This window comes from Mirounga leonina, unplaced genomic scaffold (assembly GCF_011800145.1).
Source record: "Mirounga leonina isolate KUSES-001 unplaced genomic scaffold, KU_Mleo_1.0 Mir_488, whole genome shotgun sequence".
In the NCBI taxonomy this organism is placed as follows: domain Eukaryota; kingdom Metazoa; phylum Chordata; class Mammalia; order Carnivora; family Phocidae; genus Mirounga; species Mirounga leonina.
Genome location: NW_023270777.1, coordinates 734,355 through 754,718, shown reverse-complemented (window position 1 = coordinate 754,718; position 20,364 = coordinate 734,355). Strand labels below are relative to the sequence as shown.

The window sequence follows — 20,364 nt, the reverse complement described above, 5'->3', positions numbered from 1 at the left end:
GGCTCCAGGCCCCCGTCCCCGGCACCGAAGGAGGTGAGGAGTGCAGGGAACCCCCGTGCCTGGCTCCTGGCACACAGCCGGAGTGCGGCCCCCCGCCCCCCGGGCGCGCACCTGGGTGGAGCCGCAGGATGTCGCTGGTATGCTCTAGCACCTCGTAGTACTCCTCCTTCTTCAGCAGACACTGACAGTAGTTCACGATCAGGGTGTTGGTCATTTTCTCCAGCTTCAGCCACTGCACCTCCCAGGGCTTCTCCTGCAGGGGTGGGGGGGCACGCCTGCCTGCCGTGAGCTGGGCCGCCCTGCTAACCCTAACCCTGCCCCCCGGCCTGCGCCGGCCCCGTGGGCAGCCCCCCACCTTGGTCTGCAGGTTCCTCAGGCAGACGATGGCCTCCTGGTACTTGCTGGAGGCTTCCTCGTAGCGGCCCAGCTTGAAGAGGCGGTTCCCCTCCCCGTGGAGGATGGGCACCGCCTGCATCTTCTCCTCGTTGTTCAGGCTCCACGTCTCCCTCTGGTACTCACTCGGGGCCTCGACCTGGCCCGAGAGCGGCAGGCGGGTGAGGCGGGGACCCCGGGAACCTGTGTCCCCGCAGCTGGCCACATCCATATACAAAGGGGACGGAAGCCACGGGGCCCCGCCTTAAATGAGCACCTTTGTGCAAGTTAGGAATAGACAGCCCTTTGTCAACACTTGACTTCCAATATTCAGAAGACTGTCTCCATACTCCTTTGGCTAGAACAAGACACTTTACTGCCATCTGCTGGAAAACTGTCATCAGAAAAGTTCAGATCTACAAGGTCTATAATGAGCACCTCAGAGGTGAGGCCCTTGTGCAGTGCACAAACCGCACAACTGTCCTAGCAGGCCCACAAAGGCCCTTTTGTGACACAATCCTCTTATTTGTTCCCCCATGTAGCCCTTGGGCTGAACCTCATCCTTGGCCATAAGCTGAGTCCCCACACGGGCTGGACCTTCTCCCACCACCCCACAAACATGGCTGTGGTTCACGAGCCCTCTCGTGCTCTAGAGAGAAAGCGGGTGACGCCCAGCGACCAGCGAGGCGGGGCTCCCCGCACGCTCCCTGAGGCTGGGACAGCGCTCCGCCCGCCCCATCCCCAGGGCACACCTGCAACAGCTCGATCACGAAGATCAGAGGCTGCGGCTCCTTCTGCAGCTCGTCCAGGTCCTCGTAGCCCAGTGTGTGGTAGGCGAACATGTTGGCCAGCCCACACGTGTGTACGTGCCACTCCGTGGGGTCCTTGCCCTCCGCCACCTGCCGCAGGCTCCGGGACAGGATGGGGTAGACCCCTGTGTGCTGGGAGGAAGGACGGCCGATGGCATCTGGCCTGTGTGCTCGGAGCTAGCCGGGCCACACGGAGCCCCGCTCTGAGTCCTGCCTCAGCCACCCCTGTCCCATGGTTGTTCCTGCTGATTGCACGCGCTGCGCCGTGTTCCAGGCCGACTGCTCTACCAGGTCCTTCTGTTAGCTCCTTCCATCCTTCAGATGCCCCAGAGAGGGAGGCACTTATCCCCCTTCTGTAGGTGGGGACACTGGAGCCCAGAGACATTAAGTAACTTGCTTAAGGTCACAGAGCTAGGAAATGACGGAGCCAGGATTCATGCCCGGCTCCAGAGGACACGCTCTCATCTCAGGGCCATGCTGCCTCTTGCTGGCCCTTGTGGTCAGCCCTGACCTATTTCTCTCCCGGAGAGACCTGAGCCCGTGGGTCGGTGACCTGCAGGGAGGGAAGTGTGGGGAGTCGGGGAGGGAGCAGGCCCCAGGGGCCAGGGGCCGGATCGGCAGCCCCAAGGTGCTGCTGAATAGCAGTGAGCCTGGATACCTGTCTGAGCTCCTTCCCCTCAGCCGTACCTGTGGTCGTGGAGCTGGGTTCATGGGTTAGAGGTGGACTGGTAGAGGCCCAGCTCATCCCAGCCTCCCCCTGCACCGGGCTCGGGGCTTGCCGCCCTCGGGGTGGAGGAGGGCTGGGAAAACCAGCCCCTTGGGCCTCAGCTTGCCCATCTGTGAGCTGTCTCTGAGAGCCCCACTCTGCGTGGACGGGGTTCAGAAACGGCCCGTCTCAGGCACCCTCACGGCAGCTCCAGGACCTGAAGGGGCGGAAACAGTTCAGCTTGTCCTCCAAGTCACCAGTGTGGGGATGAAGGTCAGGCCTCCCAGCCTCCCCCCACCCCCCTGCAGCTGGGATTAGCCCAGAAAGCCCTGCGGAGGCTCCTCTGTGAGAGAGGCCGCCAGCTGGTAGTTAATCCCGCCGGGATCCAGGCTGACCGGCAGGGAGAGGCCCAGCTGCAACTGGCCGAGGGAGAGGCCACTCCTGGCCCTACAGGTGGCCCCAGCTCCCAGGCCCCACGTCCCCGGCAAGTGCACTGAGCAATCGGGCCCCAAGGCCGGGTGGCTGCCTGGGCAGGACCTCGGGTAAAGACTTGTCCCATGAGACACCCACACCCTCGCTCTAGTAGAGCTCAGGGCAGCACGGTGGGCTGGGGGTGCCACCAGGAGCCCAAAAAAAATCCAGGAAGGAGGAGGAAGGCCAGAAGAAGGTCCCGAGTCCTGTGCCCAGCCGGGTGGCACCTCCTTGGAGGGAGGGAGCAAGGAGGACTCCAGACTGTGTCAGTCTGGAGGCCAGCTTGCCTGGCTGGGGGCCGCAGAGCGGCCAGAACCACACGTGGGGCTCTGTGGAGCTCGCCTCCAGCGCTGGGGACGGAGACCAGGCCTGTGGCCGAGGCAGGGGGCCCCGGGACCCCCACACCGAGTGTCCTGTCTGCAGGGCTGTCTACACCGGAGGCTGCAAGCTGGTGAGCCATGGGCCAAATTCAGCTCGCAGATTGGTTTTGTCTTACTCCTCACCTCGTGGAGCCGTTATGACTAGTTCACCAACATTCAGATGTTGAGGGAGCTCTCATGCTCATGAAGACTTCCAGCTCAGCTTAAGAACTCAGAACGGCCAGCCGCCGGGGCTGCCCCTTTCACAAGGCGACCATCCAGTCGGAGCTGAGGACTGGCTGCCCCATTTGGATGAGGCAGATGATCTGCAGTCAGCCAGAGCTCCTGGCTCCTCGAGGAATCTGAGTTTGCAACCCGTGGCCTCACAATCCCGGGCACCATCGCAAAAGTCCCACACAGAGACCAGCATCCTGTCGAGGGTGGGGGCGTGGCAGAAGCTCCCAGCTCCTCACTGGCCCTGCCTCCCTGGTGTAGGGGCAGGGGAGGGAGGGAGAAAGCCCCCTGCTCTTCAGTCCTCCGATGAGGACTGTCCAGGAGGAGGGCTCTGCAGGGAGTGATGAGCAGCACTGCTGGGGGAAAGCCAAGCCCTCCTAAGTCCTCTGTCGAACAAAATGATCATCCCACTGACTGCTGCCGTCTTTCTAAAACTCAGATTCTTAAATGGAGAGATGCCCCCGGAGGGGAAAGGGGCTAAGCAAATTAAGCATGCCAAACCTTTTCACACTTCCTGGCCTGGATGCCACCCGCTCCCTACGTGCAGACCTGGTGAACTCCTATGCATCCTTCAATACCCAGTTCGATGTCATCTTGGAGATGTTCCCCCAAGACCCTAAAGAATTAGTTGCCCATCTCCTGTGGCCCCGAAGCAGTCTGCCCCTCACTTGCTTACGTCATGGGACTGGCTGCCCTGCCTCAAAATTGCTCGAATGTTCACTCCTCCTCCAAGAACTGAGGTTCCTTGAGGGGCAGAACTTGGTCTGTTTCATTCCTAACACACAGCAGAGTCCAAAGCTGGTGCCCAGTGAACGTTTTCAGATAGATAGGCGCAGACAGACCACGATGGGTGGATGCTTAGTGAGGTGGGCAGTGCCCTCCTGTGACTGTGGCCAAAAGGACGCAGACGGCACATGACACACAGCCGTGCTCACTTTAGGGGAAGCTCTGCGGACAACAAATCAATCAACCAATCCAGGATTTATCGGCAACCCTCCATGCACTCAGCTCTCCTGCGTTAGCGAACATGCATCCTATGGAGGCAGGGCCCTCGCTGGTGGCCAAGCCTTGTCTACCCTGCGGCCTGAATGACAGGTGCGCGTGGGTCTAAAACGTGCAGGGCATCCTCACTGTAAGCAAAGATATTACTTTAGATAGATATTTTAAACTATGTGAAGCCACAAAAAAGCCCATTTTCTGAAGACTTGGCTTGTTAAAAACAAAACACCTTTAACATCTTTCTAAGCACCAGGACGAAAAACAACACAGACGCCGGTAGGCAAAGAAAAGTCGCTCACCTATTATTTGCCAGGTGAGTCAAGAAATAAGGGACAAGGCGGGCGGGCGCCCCTAGCGGTAGAGAACGGAACTGCAGCCTGGCTCCCCACTATGATGGGCAGCCGCCCCGGATGGGCAGTGAGGGGACCGGGGATCCCACCCTGACCGTGTCCCTTAACTTGTCTGACCCAGAGCAAGTCACTTTCCTTCTCTGCCTCTTACGCTTCCTCATCAGCAAAACGGGGGAGTCTGTCTCTGAAATTCTGCAAGCACTTTTCAATCTCCCGGTACTATGACTTTTCTTAGCCACCACCACGTCCTGTAATCCCCTCAACAGCCGCTTAGCGTACGGTTTCCCTTATTTATAGATGAACGAAATAGAGTGCCGGATAGAGAAAGGACTTCCCCGGGGCCACCCAGCCAAGTGACAGAGCAGAGCTCAAACTCAGATCTCTCTGTCTCTCTCTCCCAAATTGCTCCTTCGAAAGGTCAGCGGCGCCCGATGAAGGGATGGGTCTGAGCATCCGCCATCAACGGCTGGTGGGCCCATTAGGTGAAAGCCAAGGGGGAGCTTCGTAATGGCTGGATCGGGCTGGCGGCATCTCAACCTGTCAGCCGATCACGGTAACAAGACGCCTCCCGGCTGGAGAGGCCAGCAGACGGGGAAGGCTGCCTAGTGGGAAGCATGCAGCACAATTTCTAGAAACTGTGGGGATAGAGGAACATGGCAGACAATCCCATGGCAAAGCAACCAGCAAAATCAGAATGTGGGGACTTCTGTAGGACAAGTGATCCAATTCCTTCAACAAATCCATGTCAAGGGAAAAACAAGGAAGGAAACAGAGCCCCGAGACACGCACCCACAAAGCCCTGTGCACAGATTTGTTTGGGTCCAGACTGGAACAAACCAACCACAAAGAGTAAATGAGGTGACGCCTGGAGAAATTTGAACAGTACCAGAGGGTAATTGGCGTGAAGGAATTATTGGGGTTTTAAAAAAATGTAATAATGATATTGAGGTGATGTTACTTTGATACCCTTTTTACAGATACAAATTTTAGTACTTTTAGATGTAACGGTAGGGAGTCTGGAGCGTGAATTAACCTTGCGGGATAAGGAAGAGCAGGGGACAGGGGTAGAGGAAGCCAGCCTGGCTGGGGTCCACGGTGGCTGGCATGGGGGGTGGGTGCGGAGGACTTCTCTGCACTTTCTGTCGACTTCTGTATATGTTTGAAAGTTTCCATAAGAAATGTTTGTTTGGGGCTCCTGGGTGGCTCAGTCGTCAAGCATCTGCCTTCGGCTCAGGTCATGATCCCAGGGTCCTGGGATCGAATCCCACATCGGGCTCCCTGCTCACTGGGGAATCTGCTCCTCCTTCTACCCCTCCCCCCAGCTTGGGCTTGTGCGCGCGCACTCTCTCTCTCTCTCTCTCTCTCTCTCGCAAAAATAAATAAATAAAATATTTTTTAAAAAAGAAATGTTTGTTTAAATGTTCTGTGGCCCATTTCTATCTGGACCACAGAATGAGGAGGCGATCCCAGGAGGGCCACAGATTTGCAAATAGTTTTAGATGGCTCACGGAAGCCGGGAGGAGGGCGGGAAAGTGACCAGTGGCCAAAAGTGCCCAGGATCCGGTAATCGTGTGTGGGCACGGCCCTGGTGCCACGTCGTCCCGGCCAGCCACGACACCGACGGTCACTCTGGGGGCTTGTGGTTTTGGGTGACTCCCCTCCACGTGCCCAGTGGCAGAGGGAGAGGGTGCAGGGTTTTGCTTTCACCCCACTTGGCTGAAAGGCAGCAGCCCCGCAAAGGGGCGGGCAAGCCCTGCAGGTGGCGTGGGCGGCATGGGCGGGCGTGGCCTACTTACGATGGAGTCACACCAGAACTCAGCCACCTCGCCTCGCCGCATGGACGTCAGCAGTACTTCCCAGACCTCGAGCTTGAACATGTTCCCGAGGATAATGTGCATGGGGTGGCCCACGCGCTTGCTGTCATCTATCACCGTCCGCTCCTCGTCGCATTTCATGGTGCGGAAGTGAAAGATCACCTGGTCAGCAAGAGGGGGGACGCTGGTCTTAAGCACAACCTCCCACTGTCGCTCACGCGGCTGTCCTCGGGGCTCCACTCGCCCCACCCCTGCCAGATGCCCAGACCCCACAGCTACCCCCCCGCTGCCTGCACTCGCCGGGGCTGGGAAACCCCCCCTGCCCAGAGGACCCCGTCCCACTGCCTGGAAGCTCTGTGGGTCCGGAGGGCCTTGCTTACAGAAGCCCTGGATCTGGGGCCACAGACCCCGCCATGCCACCGTCATCCAGGGAAGCCCACCAGAGACTTGTGGACAAAACCGTGAACCCTGAGGGCCTCTCTTTTCAACTCAACATTTGGGGCTCCAGAAAATTCCCAAAGCCCTGCCCCCAGCCCACGCCAGAATTTAATTTGCCAGTATCGAAAACGTCCAGCGAGTGGGCACCAATTCCGAGTTTCCCAGAAGCTCAGGGGTTGATAATTCTGGGAAGGGCCCTCCTGGCCCTGTTTTGGCAAAGCCGAAAGAGGCACAGCAGGAATGCAGAAGGCTGCCGTGGGGGGCCCCGTCTGGTACGGGGAGAGGAGGCCCACTCACCCGGGACCCCGTGATGAAGTTTGGGAGCTCCCCTGCGCCTCCATGCAGAATGGTTTTCTTGACCCCTTCCACGTTCAGGAGCAGAGCGGCATCCATGGCTCCCGGCCCAGGGAGGTGTCGGGCTCAGGCTGAGATAATCTCCCAGGAGGAAGACACCCAGACCCCGGGATTGGCCCTGCCCCGGGGGCGGGTGTGAGCCAGGAGTAAGCCGGGCGGCGCCTAGCGCCTGCTCCTCAGGGTGATGTGAGGCCCCCACCTGACACCCACCTTTGGTTTTCTCCCATCCCAAGAAGAAAGCAGCCCGAGTGTTCTCAGAGAAGACGGGGAGAGGGTGTGGCAGGAAAGAGGCCTCAGGCCAGCCAAGGGGAACAGGACCCGGTGTCCGTGCCAAGGCCCTGTGGTCTCTACGGTCCCTGCCTTCCCTCTTGCCTCTTTCCTCCTCCTCTCCCCCCAAACTCTATGCAGGAGAGGATGTGATCCTGGGGGGTGGGGAAACCAGGTTTCTGGCCTGGGGGGCTCTAAAACGGGTAAGAGAAGGGGCAGGTTTGGGAAAAGTTAAGGGCGCCCCCCAGCCCCACTCCAGCCCCCACTCCAGGTCCTGGAGGTGGGGAACAGGGCTCTCTCTTCCCCGCTGGAGGGTCTCATTCCTCATCCCTGTGCCCTGGGTCCCCGGGAGAACTCAGTCCCTGCACCTGGGATCCCCTTTCTGGCCTCCGTGACAGGTGGCCTGAAGATGTGGTGTCTGGCGCCACCTTGTGGCCAGTGGAAGCTGCTGTGCTCGGGCTCCCAGGGTCCTTCCTCTGGGTGACCCCAGACTGAGAGCGGGAAGGGACAGGGGCGCTGCAGAGAGGGATGGAACACTGGATTGTCAGGAGCCACAGAGAGCCGCTGACCCCACCTCTCATTTCCTGACCTGCGGCCTTGGGTGTCTGCCACCCTCCTTAACTCCTTCGTCCCCCCGAAACGTGAAGATCCATCTCCCCTGCCTCTCTCCCCTGGAGCAGCAAGTGGGACCCCAAACCCAGCCCCCCAAATTCTCCCACGAAGAACCACTGGCATAGAGGAGACCAAGACTGAGCGCCCAAACCCAGACTGGGGCAGCTGGATCAGGCCCCTCCAGGCCCCGTCCCGGGGTGCTCAGACCCCCAAGGGCCCAGATCCAGCCCTCCCTGCAGGCAGGGTGTTCGGGTGCCGGGGTCCTGGGGTCCTTCTCCTCTGTCCCGCCCTTCCCTAGCCACACAGCAACCTAGAGGGGTCCGAACGCATAGGAAGCAAGACGGGAGGTCAGATGCTGAAAGTACAAAGGGAAATAAAAGTGATTACCATGAAAGTCGGGGGAGGGAGAGATGGAGGCAGGACTCAGGGGTGGGAGTGGGGGGCTGCTTCTGGGGTCCTGGCAATGCTGTCCCCTCCCCCCATGAGGGTGGTGTGGCTGTTGGCTTTGTATGTGTGCATCATGCTAGACGACTGATTTCTTGATGTAATCCGCGGTGGAAGAGAAAGCTGACTGATCGCTCTGCTCTAGAGGGTGGAGAGGGTCGAGAGGCATGGGGGACGGCGGGGTAGATCAGATAGATCTGAGCCCCCGGTAGGCAGGGGTGGGAGTGGGGTTGGGGGGTGCTTGTTGAAACGCAGGCCAGAAGAAGGAGGTGTTCAGGCCACAGCCTCCAGATGGGCCCCCAGACTAACCTCCTAAGGGACTTCAGGGAGAGGCAAGTCTAATAACCCCACCCCTCTTAAAACCCATCAAAGGCTTTCTGCCACTCTCAGGAATAGCCCAGGCTCCTTCCCCGCAGTGGATCAACCCCTGCCCCAGGCTGCCTGCCCCAGGGGGCGGGCCCTCAGTCCTCCCTCTGGCCTAGAAGCAGGTGGTGCCCAGGCCCCTACCCTGGCCTTGGCAGGCCCTTGTGTTGGAAAGCTTCGCCACCCCCCTCCACCCTGCACTTTGTCCCCTAGCTCCTCCCCTAAAACCCCCGCATGCCTGGGGGAGCCTGCGCGGCCCCCGCTCACATGGGGTTCCCCACACCCCTTCCTCCCCTTCCTCACCCCGAGCACGCCTCACTCGTGGCGTCTGGCACCGTGTTGTGTCTGCTTCTTCCAGCACCGACCATTCTAGGAGGTCACGGGAACTGGCAGGAAACTCTGCGGCTGGATAGGGAGCCCCGCCCAGGACAGGGCAGGGCTGGGGCCCCTCCTCCTCTCCTCCTCCACCCTCCTCTCCAAGAGAGGCACGGGTGGGGCTGGACCCCCCAAAGTCTCTGCCTGGGACTGGCTTTGTCTCCTTCCGCAGAGCCCCTGTCCCCTCCTGCAACCCCTCCACTAGGAGCCTGCCCCCCTCAGCACACCCCCTCTCCTTCCCCCGCCTGGCCTCTGAATGAGAGCCTCTCATTCAGAAGAAGACGTTTCTTCCTCCCCTCGTTGCCACAGACACTGCTGTCCCTTCACCCGGGCTGCCGGGGACGTTCTGAGGGAGGGGGCGCAAAGCCCCACGTGGGCAGGGGGCCCCGTCAAGCATCCCTCCATTCACGCCTGACCCTGGGGAGATCCCACGATCCACGACGGTTAAGCATTCGGGGTGGGAAGCCGGACACGCGAGGGTTTCTGTTCCAGCTCTGACTGCCCTCCGTGTTGGGCCAGACACGTCACCTTCCCAATCTGCGCTGCCATCCGAAATGGGAGTAAAAATAGCACCTCCTCTGTGGGCTTGGCCCGGGCTCAGGCTGGACGGATGCAGGCTGTCCTGTGATGGCCGGACACAGTGGGGACCAGCCCCTCGGAGCTCAGACTGTTTCCCCTTCACTGAGCCGCAGGTTAGTTTTCGGGAGAACAACGGGCACTCGCTCCCCCCCCACCCCCGCGTCACTGGTGAAAGGCAGGAATCGAATCCCCTAAGTACCACCCGCAAGCCTGTCCCCAACAGGCCACAAGTCAGCCTCAGCGCGCGGAAGGCGGGGGGAAGGCAGAGCCCTGGTCAGGCGATGAAACAGCCAAGCAGAGAATCACAGCACACTGCTCAGAGTCCAACATTGCTTCCGGAAACTTCTGTCTCACTTACACACCTGTGGGCTGGGTGTCCGACCGTGGGTGCCGGCCCCCTGTGCCGGGAGCCCCCCCAAGCACATTCTCTGCTCCCTTGGCTCATTCTCTAGGCCTGAGCTGTAAACGGGCCATGTGGGCGCCTTCATTGTGTCATCATTTTCTTTGATTATTGGTTCCTCGGTTCATCGACGCTGGTCTCTCGGCACACGCTAGATCTGAGGAGTGGGTGCAGGGCCCCTGGTTCCCCACTCGGGGAATCCCGCCGGCCCCTACCTGAGGGCCACTGGGGCCCACCTCACCTCGCCAGACCTGTTTCCTGGTCTACTCCTAGGCTGCCGCGTGAGGTCACCACGGAGGGCTCGTCAGGCACACCAGCACCTGGGGCGCGCGTCCCCCCGCCCCCGCCGGGGAGAGGAGAGTCCCTGTGCCCGGGGACTGGGGTCCCCCAGCTCTGCAGCGGCCGGCGCAGAGCTACGGGGAGCGCCGATGGAGCCCCCGCCGGAGAGGGGGCGCGCTGCCCGGCGGGGAGCCCTGTCGCGGCCTGGGACAGAGCTACGCGGTGAGGGGCCCGAGGGCCGGGTGAGGTCCGCAGCGGGGAAGCCGGGGGGGCGCGGCAGGGTGGCCCTGGGGTCGCGGGAAGCAGGGAGGGACTTTCTAAAGGGGGAGGTCTGGAGCTTGTTCGGATGCTGGGGGGGGAGGCCTCGCCCTGGATGGGGGGCTGCCCTGGAGGAGGGCGGGGGCCGGCCTATCCTAGTCTGTCCCCTCCTCCAGGATCCTCCAGGGTCCAGAGTGCGGGGGGGCGCGTTTGGGGAACGCAGGGCAAGGGCTGGAGACAGAGACACACGCGCGGGAGCGGGCACCTCGCGAGCGCACCGGGGACACACCCCCTCGGCGGGGGCCGGGCCGCGGGGACAAAGGGGCGCGGCCCGCGGCGTGGAGGGGGCGGCCAGCCAATCGGAGGGCAGCATTCCCGCCGCGAGGGCGGGGGCCAATCGGATCCCGGGCGCGGCCGCGCTGCGGGGACGCGGCCAATCAGCTACGAGGACGGCCCGGGGGGCGGGTCCGCGCGGAGTTTCAAACCGGCCGGGTGCGCGCGGAGCGGCCGTGCGGGGCGTGCGGGCGGCGCCGGGGGCTGTTGGGTGCGTGCGTCCCGGGGACTCGGTGGCCCTTCCGTTCCCGCGGGACCCGGACGAGGCGGGGGGCTCGGGCAGGCCGGGCGCGCATGCGGGGCCGGCCGGGGATCGCAAGATGCGGATCGGGGGGTCCGCGCGGCGTTCGCGAAGGGGCCGCCGATGGGGCCCCGGCGCAGGGAGGCTCGGCGAGGGCCGGCCCGGACTCTGCCCGCCCCCCGCTGGAGTCCGAGGCCGAAAGGAGGCTGGAGGGGAAGACAGCCGTTGTAGACACCCGCAGACGCGCGGAGCGGCACGTGCCCCCTCCGCCCTCTTCTGGGCCTCGCTGACCCCTCTTCCAGGAAGCACCCTGCTTCCCGCACCCACGGCTGCCAAGGGCCTCCACGCCCAGCCCGGGCCGCCTGCGTGTCCGTGGGGCCTGGGGAGGTAAGGGGATGCCTTGCTGACCTGCCCTTTGGTCTCCTCCCCAGGCTCTGGTGGGCTGAACAGACTCTTGCCCAGGCAGATGGCCTCCAAGTGGCCGGGCGTGGGGGCCTCGGTGCAGCCGAGATCGCTCCAGGACCAGCAACTGCTGGAGGGGAAGGAGGTGCTGCCGCGGGCCGCCTGCCATCCGGAGACCTCCGGGGGGGCCCTGGGCTCCCTGTGCAGACAGTTCCAGAGGAGGCTGCCCCTGAGAGCGGTCAGTCTCAACCTCGGCGCAGGGCCCTCCTGGAAACGCCTGGAAAGCCCCAAGCCAGGCCAGCAGGGCCTCCAGGCTGCGGCTCGCTCAGCGAAGAACGCCCTGGGTGCCGTGTCCCAGGTAAGGCGGGCGACGTCAACTGTCCCTTGGCTCAGGCTTCCGTGGTGCCAGACGGCTGAGGCCTCCAAGGGCCGCCGTGAGGAGGCAACCCCATGAGGACAGGTGCACTGTCCAGGGGAACCGAGCCCCACGACGCAAGACGATACAGCTGCGTTGTGGTAGGGTGGCAAGCAAGGGCGAAATGGGGGGACACCAACACAGGAGGGCTTCCAGAGGAGGTGACTGCACGGAACCACCCAGGACAGGGGCAGTGGGAGGAGGTTGTAAGGCAAGCGAAATAGCCTGAGTCCAGATCCAGAGCTGGGGGACAGCGAGACGCAGAAGAGAAGTCTGGGTGTGGCCAGAGGGCAGAGAGCGAGGACGGGAAGGGCAGGGGTCCCGGGCGGGAGGTGTTTCTAGACTCTCCCAGGAGCGACTGGGAGCCAGGGGGAGGATTTTCAACAGGGTTGGAATCCGGCCAGATTAGCATATTAGTACTGTTCTTCAGCTAGGTGGTAGAGGGTGAGAAGCAGATTCACCTCCGAGGGGCCTGGGGGCCTGGCCTTGCAGAGGCTCAAAGGTAGGTCTGCAGGGATTCGAGTCAGGTGACAAGTGTGGAGTACCTGTGGGCTTTCCAGGTGAACGGGTCTTCAAACCCAAAAATGAGGGAAGGTGTCACCTAGGAGGGACAGAAGCCGCAAGGATGGACCGACCCCCAAGGAAAGAATGGGGGTGGGTATCTCCTTGGGGTCTGACCGGGGATCTGAAATCCACAGACCCTCCGCTGAGAGGTCTCTGAGCCAAATGTCAGTCTCATCTGTAGGAGCCCCAGGACGGTTTTATTCCTGGGGGCTCAGAGACGTGAAATGAGACGGTCCGCCCACGGCCACACCACACACCACGTGGAACTTGGGTCTTAGTCTAACCTCTGGCCTCTGGCTCTGCCGGGCAGACGTTCTGGCTGAGAGGAGCCCCGGCGGGTCCGAGAGACCCCAGGGCTCAGGCTTGCCCCCGTAGGCAGTGAGGAGCCCAGGAGGGCTTCCGAGCCCTTGAGCGTCCCGAGAGCTGGCCCTGCAGAAGACTGCACCAGCGTGGATGGTGAACTGGTGTGTGAGACCAGAGGCGGGTCCTGGGGGGCAGGCCTGGGCTCTGGGCCTTGCTGGGAGAGCCGGGTCGTTACGGGTCCCGGGAGAGGGTTTGGGTGAACGCGGACTCTGAGCAGCGCACTCACTCCCCGGGTGGTTCTGAGGTGGCGGCTGCAGCAGACTCATGCTCCCCCGGGACCCGGGACCCGGGACCCGGAGCTGCCGGGGTCCGCAGGCCCGCTGGGGGGCCGAGGGGCGGGAGGTACAGCCGGGACACTTGGGAGTGGTGCCCGCTTGGCTTTGGTCCCTGCTCAGCTCTCCCTGTACCCGCCACAGAGAATCCAGGAGTCCTGCCACAGTGGCACCACGTGGCTGGCGGAGACCCGGGTGAGAGCCAGGAGGCGGCGGAGGGGGGCACAGCAGAGCGCCCGGCTGTCTGGAGCCGCCCACGCCTACGTGGCCCTGGACCCGTGGGAGAGGGACGGTCACCAGCTCCCTGCCCACGGGGGCCCACGCGCCTACCCCCTGCGGCGGCCCAGGAGGGAGGCCGCCCTCCGCAGTCCCTACTCCTCGACAGAGCCCCTCCGCTCCCCCAGGTAAGGGGAGCAGTGCCTGGCGCCCCCAACGCGAGCTGGGCCCCCTCCCGCGGCTGCCAGGGGCACCTGAGCTGCCGGCAGCCATGCTCTGGCCCAGCTCTGCCCCGGCTGGCGGGGGGCCCGGGGGGGGGGTTCTCCAGGGCCTCAGTTTCCCTATCGGTCAAAGACGCGAGCCTCCCGGCGAGCCCAAAGCAAGTCTGAAAGCCCTCTGGAGGCCGAGGCTCAGGTTCCAAGGGGGCAACAGCAGGGCTGGCCTGTCTGCAAGGTCACCTGCCCTTGACCTTCCGGGCCTTGCGCTTTCTATTCTGTGCCTGGCGTTCCAAGTGGCACCGATGTCACTTCCTGGGGGGAGGGGAGGGCCTGGGACAGGTGTTCCCAGCTCCCCGGGCATCTCCCCGGCCTGCACGCCCGGCCCAGTGCCACTTGGGGGGGGTGCTGGCTACAGGTTTCCGCGAGTCTCGGGGGCGGCTTTTCCTTGTTTCAGCGAGTCTGACGGCGACCTAGAGCCTGTGGGAGCAGGACTTCAGCGTCTCCAGCAGCTGTCCCAGGAGCCAGACGAGGCCATCGTGGCTGAGGAGAGGTGAGCCGGCATTTCTGGGGCCATCTTTGCCCCTGGGTCTGACCTGCTGTGTGACCCTGGCCTGCCCCTGCCCCTCTCTGGGCCTTCCTGGTGCCACGTTTGTCCATCACCTGGAACCCCCCCAGGCCAGGTACCTGCTTCCTGGAAGACCTGCCCTTCCTCCAACATTCCCCATGGCTCCCCAATTCCTGCCTGCCCGTGGAATTGGGAAGAGCTCCGTGGCCGCTAGGGAGTTTCTGGTCTGTGCTCAGGACCCCCTCCTGGAGGCAAGCCTCGGGTCTGCAGCTGCCCTAACGTGGGGCCAGTCCCCCGTCCACCCAGTGGCCACGATGGGCTCCTGCGGGGGGCGCGGCCAGCTCTGGGGACGTGGCGGGAGGGCCCCTCGAGCCCGCGGCACCAACGGCATCGGTCCCTCCCGCCCTCCCACCTCTAGCGGCGACATGACCGTTTCTCTCATCCGAGACTGAGGAGGACAGTGCCTGCAGGTAATGCCTTCCTCCGAGCATCTTCCCTGGGCCCTCCTCCTCTTCCTCACGCACAAACGTGCAAGAACGGAGTCTTTTCTGGAAAACCCCCCGAGCTGATGGGCCCAGCAGGGCAGGAAGTGTGCGAGTCTCCCCTCGCCTGGAGCGAGGGCTGCTGACCTCACCGACCCCGTCAGTAGCTGAGCACACCGGCCGCCTCCTAGCTCCCGCCTCCGGGGGCACGACCGTGGGGGCCCCACGTCCCTGCTCTGAGCGCGGGGAGGGGGGCACGAAGGGAGCCACATCTGACCACCACTCCCTCACACCAGGGCCCGTGTGTGCCCCCGGGGCTCCCAAGCACTGCCCTCGGGCCCCTGCTAACAAAGGGCCTCTGCTCAGAACTGGCCACAGCTGGTTCTGCCCGTGACCGCCCGCCCCAGCCTGAGACTCACCGGGCCTGGAGACTCAGGCCGCACTCGAGCTCCGTGGCGCGTCTACAGCGGGAAGCCCGGGCAGCAGAGATTCTGGGGAGCCCTGAGCCGTGCACCCAGGAGGGGGACCTGCGAGGAATCAGCCCCTGGGCGGCCCAGGGACCCCAGCTCCCGTCCCCGCGGCCCCCCCAGAGCCCCGAGACCCTGGGCCCACAGACCCCTACTTGCCGTCAGCACAGAGTGCCGTGGGTGTGCGGGAAGGGGTGGCACGGCTCAGTGGGGGCTTCTGCCCTCGGTAACTTATTTAAGGAACCCGCTTTGTCATTTTATTAGAAAGAAACCAGCGTGTGACTTCCCTGGAGATAACACTGCTTTTTCATAATAAAGACTCTGCTTCTGAGTGTGACTTCTGTTCTCTGTGTCTCACACTCACACACACTCACACACGCACCAGGCGGGGCGGCAGGGCTGCACTCCCCTCGTCCTCCCTGGGCCAAGCGGCCGGGCCCCAGCTCGGGGGGAGCACGAGGAGCAGGAACGGTCTCTCAGCTTCGCTCGGAACCAAGAACACCTTAAAGGCAAATAAGGTTTTTATTTAAGTGACAACATCCGAGAGTTAAAAACCAGCTCACGTCAAAATCAAGACCAGTTGTAAAAATCTTGTAGCTCCGTGATGTGGTGTGTGTCCTGTTAGAAACCTGGTATTTTACATTTTCTTCCCTCACGGATTTTGTACAAGGCAGCCATGAGGAGTAGGGTAAACCTTTCTTTGACCACAGAACCATCCACCACAAGTAATACTGAGAGTCACACATTTAGGAACAGCCAGACCACGGACAAGGTCAGACAGGCTGCCGCCATGGAGTAAACAAATAGGAAAGGACAGTGGGGTCCCGGGGTGGAGGCCCCTCGAGCGGGCTGCCTCCTGTCCTGCCCCTCGGTGTCACCTGCCGATCCTCGTCCCAGTGGGGGTGGGGTCCCACTGCGTTCCCTCCCGGCCCCAAAGGCAGGACCTGGGCCAGGCCTCGCTACTGCTCGGGGACGTCACCCTAGCTGTGATTTTTAAGAAAGTGTCCCCAAGCCCAGAGGGAGGGGTGGCTTCTTTTGGCTGAGCCAAAGAGAATAGGTTTCCAGAGCACTTGGCACCCAAACCCCCGGGATTCGGCGGGAAATTGGTTATTTAAGGCGGGGGCAAGCTGCGAGGCTCCGCCGCAGTCCGGGCGCCCCTCCGAGCGGGGCGGCACCGAGGCTGGCAGGGGGGGGGCGTCCGAGCAGAACCAGTGCCACCTCCCCACCCGATGGGACTGGGTTTCTTTCAAAAACTGGCGCCCTGTTTTGCCTGCAGGACACATCGGGGGCACAGACTCTGGGCTCCAAGGAAGTAAAAGGACCATCTCGAGACCGTGAGACCCAGCCTCCCCTCTTTCAGGGAGCCCACGCCCCGGCAACCTCCGGAATGCGGGGTCCACACCTGCTCTTCCGCGGCCCGGCACCCAGACAGGAGGGCCATTCATCCAAAAGCATGAAAAGAGTTGACTTTTTTAAATACGTGTTTTGTGGAGCCTAAGGGAGGAGTCGCGAGATCTTCCAGAGAAAACCCATGATGCCGGGAGAGCGGGCGCCAGCCAGCGGTGCACCCCGAGCCCCCAACAGGGCGAGTGCGGACGAGGGGGGCAGGCAGCGCTCCGGCGAGCACAGCCCCGGGTCGGGAAGAACAAACATGCCACACGAGAGACGAGGAGCTTTGGTCAGGCAGGAAGAGAGGTTCCCAGCCCCCAGGGAGCGGGCACACCGGGAACTGGAAGGATTCTCTAGAAAACAGCCAGACCGGGTCACGGAACTGCTCTGGGGAGAGGCAAGCCCCCTCCAGAGAACAGCACCACTGGGTGCTTTGTTTTTCTCGGCCTGGAGTGGACGGACACAACGGAACAAGCCACTGGTACAGGAAGTGCGTTGGTTAGTCTCTGGGAGAGCCGAGGAGCCTCCCGCTGCCGAACCCCACCCCGCACGCGCCCCAGCTGGGGCTCCTGGGGGTCCCGCTCACCGCGTCCTGCTGTACACCTTCAGCATCGCGGGCATGGGTCCTCCGAGCTCCGACAGCAAGGGGGTGGCCTCCGGCCGGGTGCCCCAGCCCAGCTCCAGAGCCCAGGCCCTGGAGCCCTGCTCACGGGACGCAGGTTCCCCTGCAGGGTCCCGGCGCTCTCTGTCTCCGTCTGTCTCTGTCTCTCAGGCTTCCGGCCTGGGGTTCGCAGAGCAGAGGAAGCCCAACTCGGGAAGAAGGAACTCCCACTAAGGACTTTATCACCTACATCAGCAGCTTCTGTGTAACATCAGAGAGGCAGGCCGTCTGCCCGCGCTCCATCCAGAGCATATTCTGGAAAGGGTGGACGTGGCTAGGCCCTAAGCACTGGCGCCTCACAGAGCGCCCCGCGGATGGAATGTGGAAGGAGGGGCGGCCCGTGTGAACCGGGAACCGCCGGGAGGCAGGGCCAGAGAAGGAGCAGCCCGGGAGGCAGGGCCAGAGAGGGAGCAGCCCAGGACTTGGGCTCGGTGCCGACAGCCCTGCAGGTGGAGCGGGCCAGCCGGCCGTGCCGGAGAAGACTCGCGTCCCGGAGAGCGCGGGCTGGGGGCTGGGAGCCCGGACCCCCCACCCCGGCCCCAGCAGGATGCCCGCTTTGCCAGGCAATTCACAGAGCGGTCGCTGTCCGGGGAGAACGCGGGCCACGCAGGAGCTGTGAGAGGTAGACGCTGAGCGGAAGCGACACGGGGCTCACGTGGGTGCCTGTTGCGGATACAGAGGTCTGGGCTCTGGGGCAGCCCGGCCGGACGCAGCCCCGCTTGGAGATGCTGAGCCAGCCTCGGGGACGGCCAGAGAGGGCCCAGAAGCAGGCCGCGGCAGCCCCGGGGACAGCAGTGGGCCCGGCCGGACAGCAGCGGAGTGCAGGGACCCAGGCCCCCCGGCCAGGGGCTTGCAGCAGGACAGTTTGGGCAGGCCTGAGGGGCCCCCCACCCCGGGAGCCAAGCCCTGCCAACCTCAGGGGACGAGCCAGGGGAGGGTAAGGGCACCAAACCCAGCGGAGTGGCAGGCAGAAGGGAAGAGAATACAACAGTTTGAGCCAAAATCACATGAACCCCCAGAATGCCGGGATGTCAACTCTGTGCCCTCCAGGAGCCAAGAGGGAGAATCAGTCTGAGCAGAGCTAGGGAGGGCGAGTCAGATCAGTGCCCTCTGGGGCGATGTCCCTGTTCCTGGGACACCTGGTTCGGACATCAGTGCAAAGCAAACCGCCCCGGGGAGCAGGGACCCCTTCCCACCTCCCCATCCCCCTCCCTCCCCGCAAGGGCTTCCTGTGAACTGGTGGGGTGCTCGGAGCCCGCGAGGGGCCCCCAGAGCCCCCTCTCAGACTGCGTGCAACGTGCACCCTGGGCCCTCTGAGGGGCTCCTAGTGCAAGACAGCCCAGGAGTCAGAAACCCGCACCCATCTCAGCGGGGAGACCCGTCCAATCCCATAAGCAAGGCAGGGCCCAGAGAGAGCGAGCAGTGGGCTCACAGGCAGCCCAGCTGGGCCAGAGCCCAGGGCCGCAGCCTCACGGGGGAGGGAGGGCGCCAGGCAGGACCCCGGGAAGAGGAATGACTGTCCTCACGGGCCACGGGAGAATGGTGACAGTACCGAGGACAAGACGGGGACAATGGACAGCCGCAGGAGAACAGACCGTCAGCACCAGACCCCGCTCCCCCCAGGGCCGTGGACAGACACCGCGGACACAGGAGGACCCAGGGGATAGCCTCTCACTCGCAGAAGGTGGCCACTTGGCCCCAGGAAAGCCAGGAGGCCCAAGACGGTGACCCGGGATGCCACAGGGAGGGCGGTGCAAATGCCGCTCGCCCCTCCGGCAGGAGCTGTGCCCGCCGGGGCCGCTGGTGCCCGGTCTGGGGGCTTCTCCCCTCCGGGCCTGCCCGGCACCTCCAAAGCCTCGGGGCCCCAGAAGGATGGTCGACTCCGCCCAACCCTCCCGCTCCAGGCAGGCCGGCTCCCTGGCGTCGCACACGCACCAGCGCTGGCCCGGGCTTGCGGTCACGGGCCCCACGCGGGGAGGCAGTCGCGGCTGCACACAGACCCTGGGCTCTACCCCCGGGCGCGGCTGGGTCCCCCCCGCTCTGGTCGGACACTGCTGGACAGACACGGGAGGGAAAAAGCAGGAAAAGGCCTGTCTCGGGGAGAAGCAGCCCCCCGGCCCACAGGCAGGGCCCCCCTGCTCTGCGCACAGCCCGGCCCTCAGGGCACCGACTCGAACTTGGGGGGCCCGCGCGCCCAGCTGAGCGCGGCCAGGGGCCGCTCGTGGTCCTTGTCGGACTCGGGCTGGCTCTGCGCCCGCTCGGGCTTGGGGTTGGCGGGCGGGTCGGGCTGCTGCACCGACATGGTCCTGCGCAGGTGGTTGCGCTTCCGCAGGAACTCGGGCTGGGCGTGCAGCCCGAAGCTGCCCTTGCGCAGGATCATGCGCGAGTTGTTCTTCTTGGGGCGCGAGCGGTGGCCGGCCTCCAGCGCCGCCAGGTGGGCCGCGTAGCCCTCGCTCAGGAACTGCCGGCGGTGGGGGGGGGGAGGCACAGGCGTCAGGCGGGAGGAAGAGCCGCGAGCTGCCGCCCCCACGCCTCCCGCGCCCGCCCTACCGGGTCTGCAGCTGTGCCCTGGAGCCTGGTGGGATGGGGAGCTCAGGACCCAGAACAGCTCCCCGCCCACCTCGAACCTCTGAGCACATCCATCCGCACCCCTGGGAAGCACAGAGCTCTGGGTTCTTGACGGGGGATCCTTGTCCCTTGCCACCAAATCCCCCAAATGCAAGTTTGTCCCATCACCCAGCCCCTCCTCCACGGACTCCATCAGGTCCTGGCCCCCACGGCGGCCTTCCTGCCCATCGCCCCCCTGGGTCCTCACACCCTGCTCCCCAGAAAGTGGGTTGTGGACCAGCAGCAGCTACAGGACCTGGGCCCTGACGGGCAGGCTCTCCGGCCCCAGCCAGGCCTACGGATGTGACCAAGGCCCCAGGACACCTGGGCATCAGGGCCTGAGAAGCCCCGGGTCCCACTCTGGGGGGGCATCTGGCCTGGGTCCCACTCTGGGGGGGGAAACCATCTCTGCCCTGGGTCCCACTCTGGGGGGCACTGCCCCTGGTCCCACTCTGGGGGGGAAACCATCTCTGCCCTGGGTCCCACTCTGGGGGGGGCACCGTCCCTGGGCCAGGTCCCACTCTGGGGGAACGCCATCTCTGGCCCGGGCCCCACTCTGGGGGGGCACCATCTCTGCCCCAGGTCCCACTCTGGGGGGGGCACCGTCTCTGCCCGGGTCCCACTCTGAGGGGGGCACCGTCTCTGCCCGGGTCCCACTCTGAGAGGGCACCGTCTCTGCCCCAGTC

The 20,364-nt window shown here is 63.8% G+C and overlaps 3 protein-coding genes across 3 annotated transcripts in view; 1 reads left to right on the top strand and 2 right to left on the bottom strand.

Annotated features, from left to right (window-relative positions):
- Nucleotides 1–8,724, bottom strand: part of AIPL1 (aryl hydrocarbon receptor interacting protein like 1) — a 20,158-nt gene extending 11,434 nt beyond the window's left edge. Inside the window, exons 1-5 of the mRNA XM_034989344.1 lie at nucleotides 6,850–8,724; nucleotides 6,097–6,276; nucleotides 1,125–1,313; nucleotides 356–532; nucleotides 112–253 (exon numbers count right to left, since the gene is read on the bottom strand). Of these exons, the coding sequence (XP_034845235.1) occupies nucleotides 112–253; nucleotides 356–532; nucleotides 1,125–1,313; nucleotides 6,097–6,276; nucleotides 6,850–6,945 (784 nt within the window). The 5' untranslated portion in view covers nucleotides 6,946–8,724. The remainder of the gene's footprint in view (nucleotides 1–111; nucleotides 254–355; nucleotides 533–1,124; nucleotides 1,314–6,096; nucleotides 6,277–6,849) is intronic.
- Nucleotides 8,725–11,193: 2,469 nt separating this feature from the next.
- On the top strand, nucleotides 11,194–14,324 carry PIMREG (PICALM interacting mitotic regulator). Its single transcript, XM_034989345.1, has 3 exons — nucleotides 11,194–11,817; nucleotides 13,218–13,477; nucleotides 13,962–14,324. The coding sequence occupies exons 1-3, from the start codon at nucleotides 11,524–11,526 to the stop codon at nucleotides 14,059–14,061; spliced, it is 654 nt and encodes a 217-aa protein (XP_034845236.1). The 5' UTR covers nucleotides 11,194–11,523; the 3' UTR covers nucleotides 14,062–14,324.
- Nucleotides 14,325–18,282: 3,958 nt separating this feature from the next.
- Nucleotides 18,283–20,364, bottom strand: part of PITPNM3 (PITPNM family member 3) — a 68,749-nt gene continuing 66,667 nt past the window's right edge. The window contains exon 20 of the mRNA XM_034989337.1: nucleotides 18,283–19,532. Coding sequence (XP_034845228.1) covers nucleotides 19,230–19,532 — 303 coding nt within the window. The 3' untranslated portion in view covers nucleotides 18,283–19,229. The remainder of the gene's footprint in view (nucleotides 19,533–20,364) is intronic.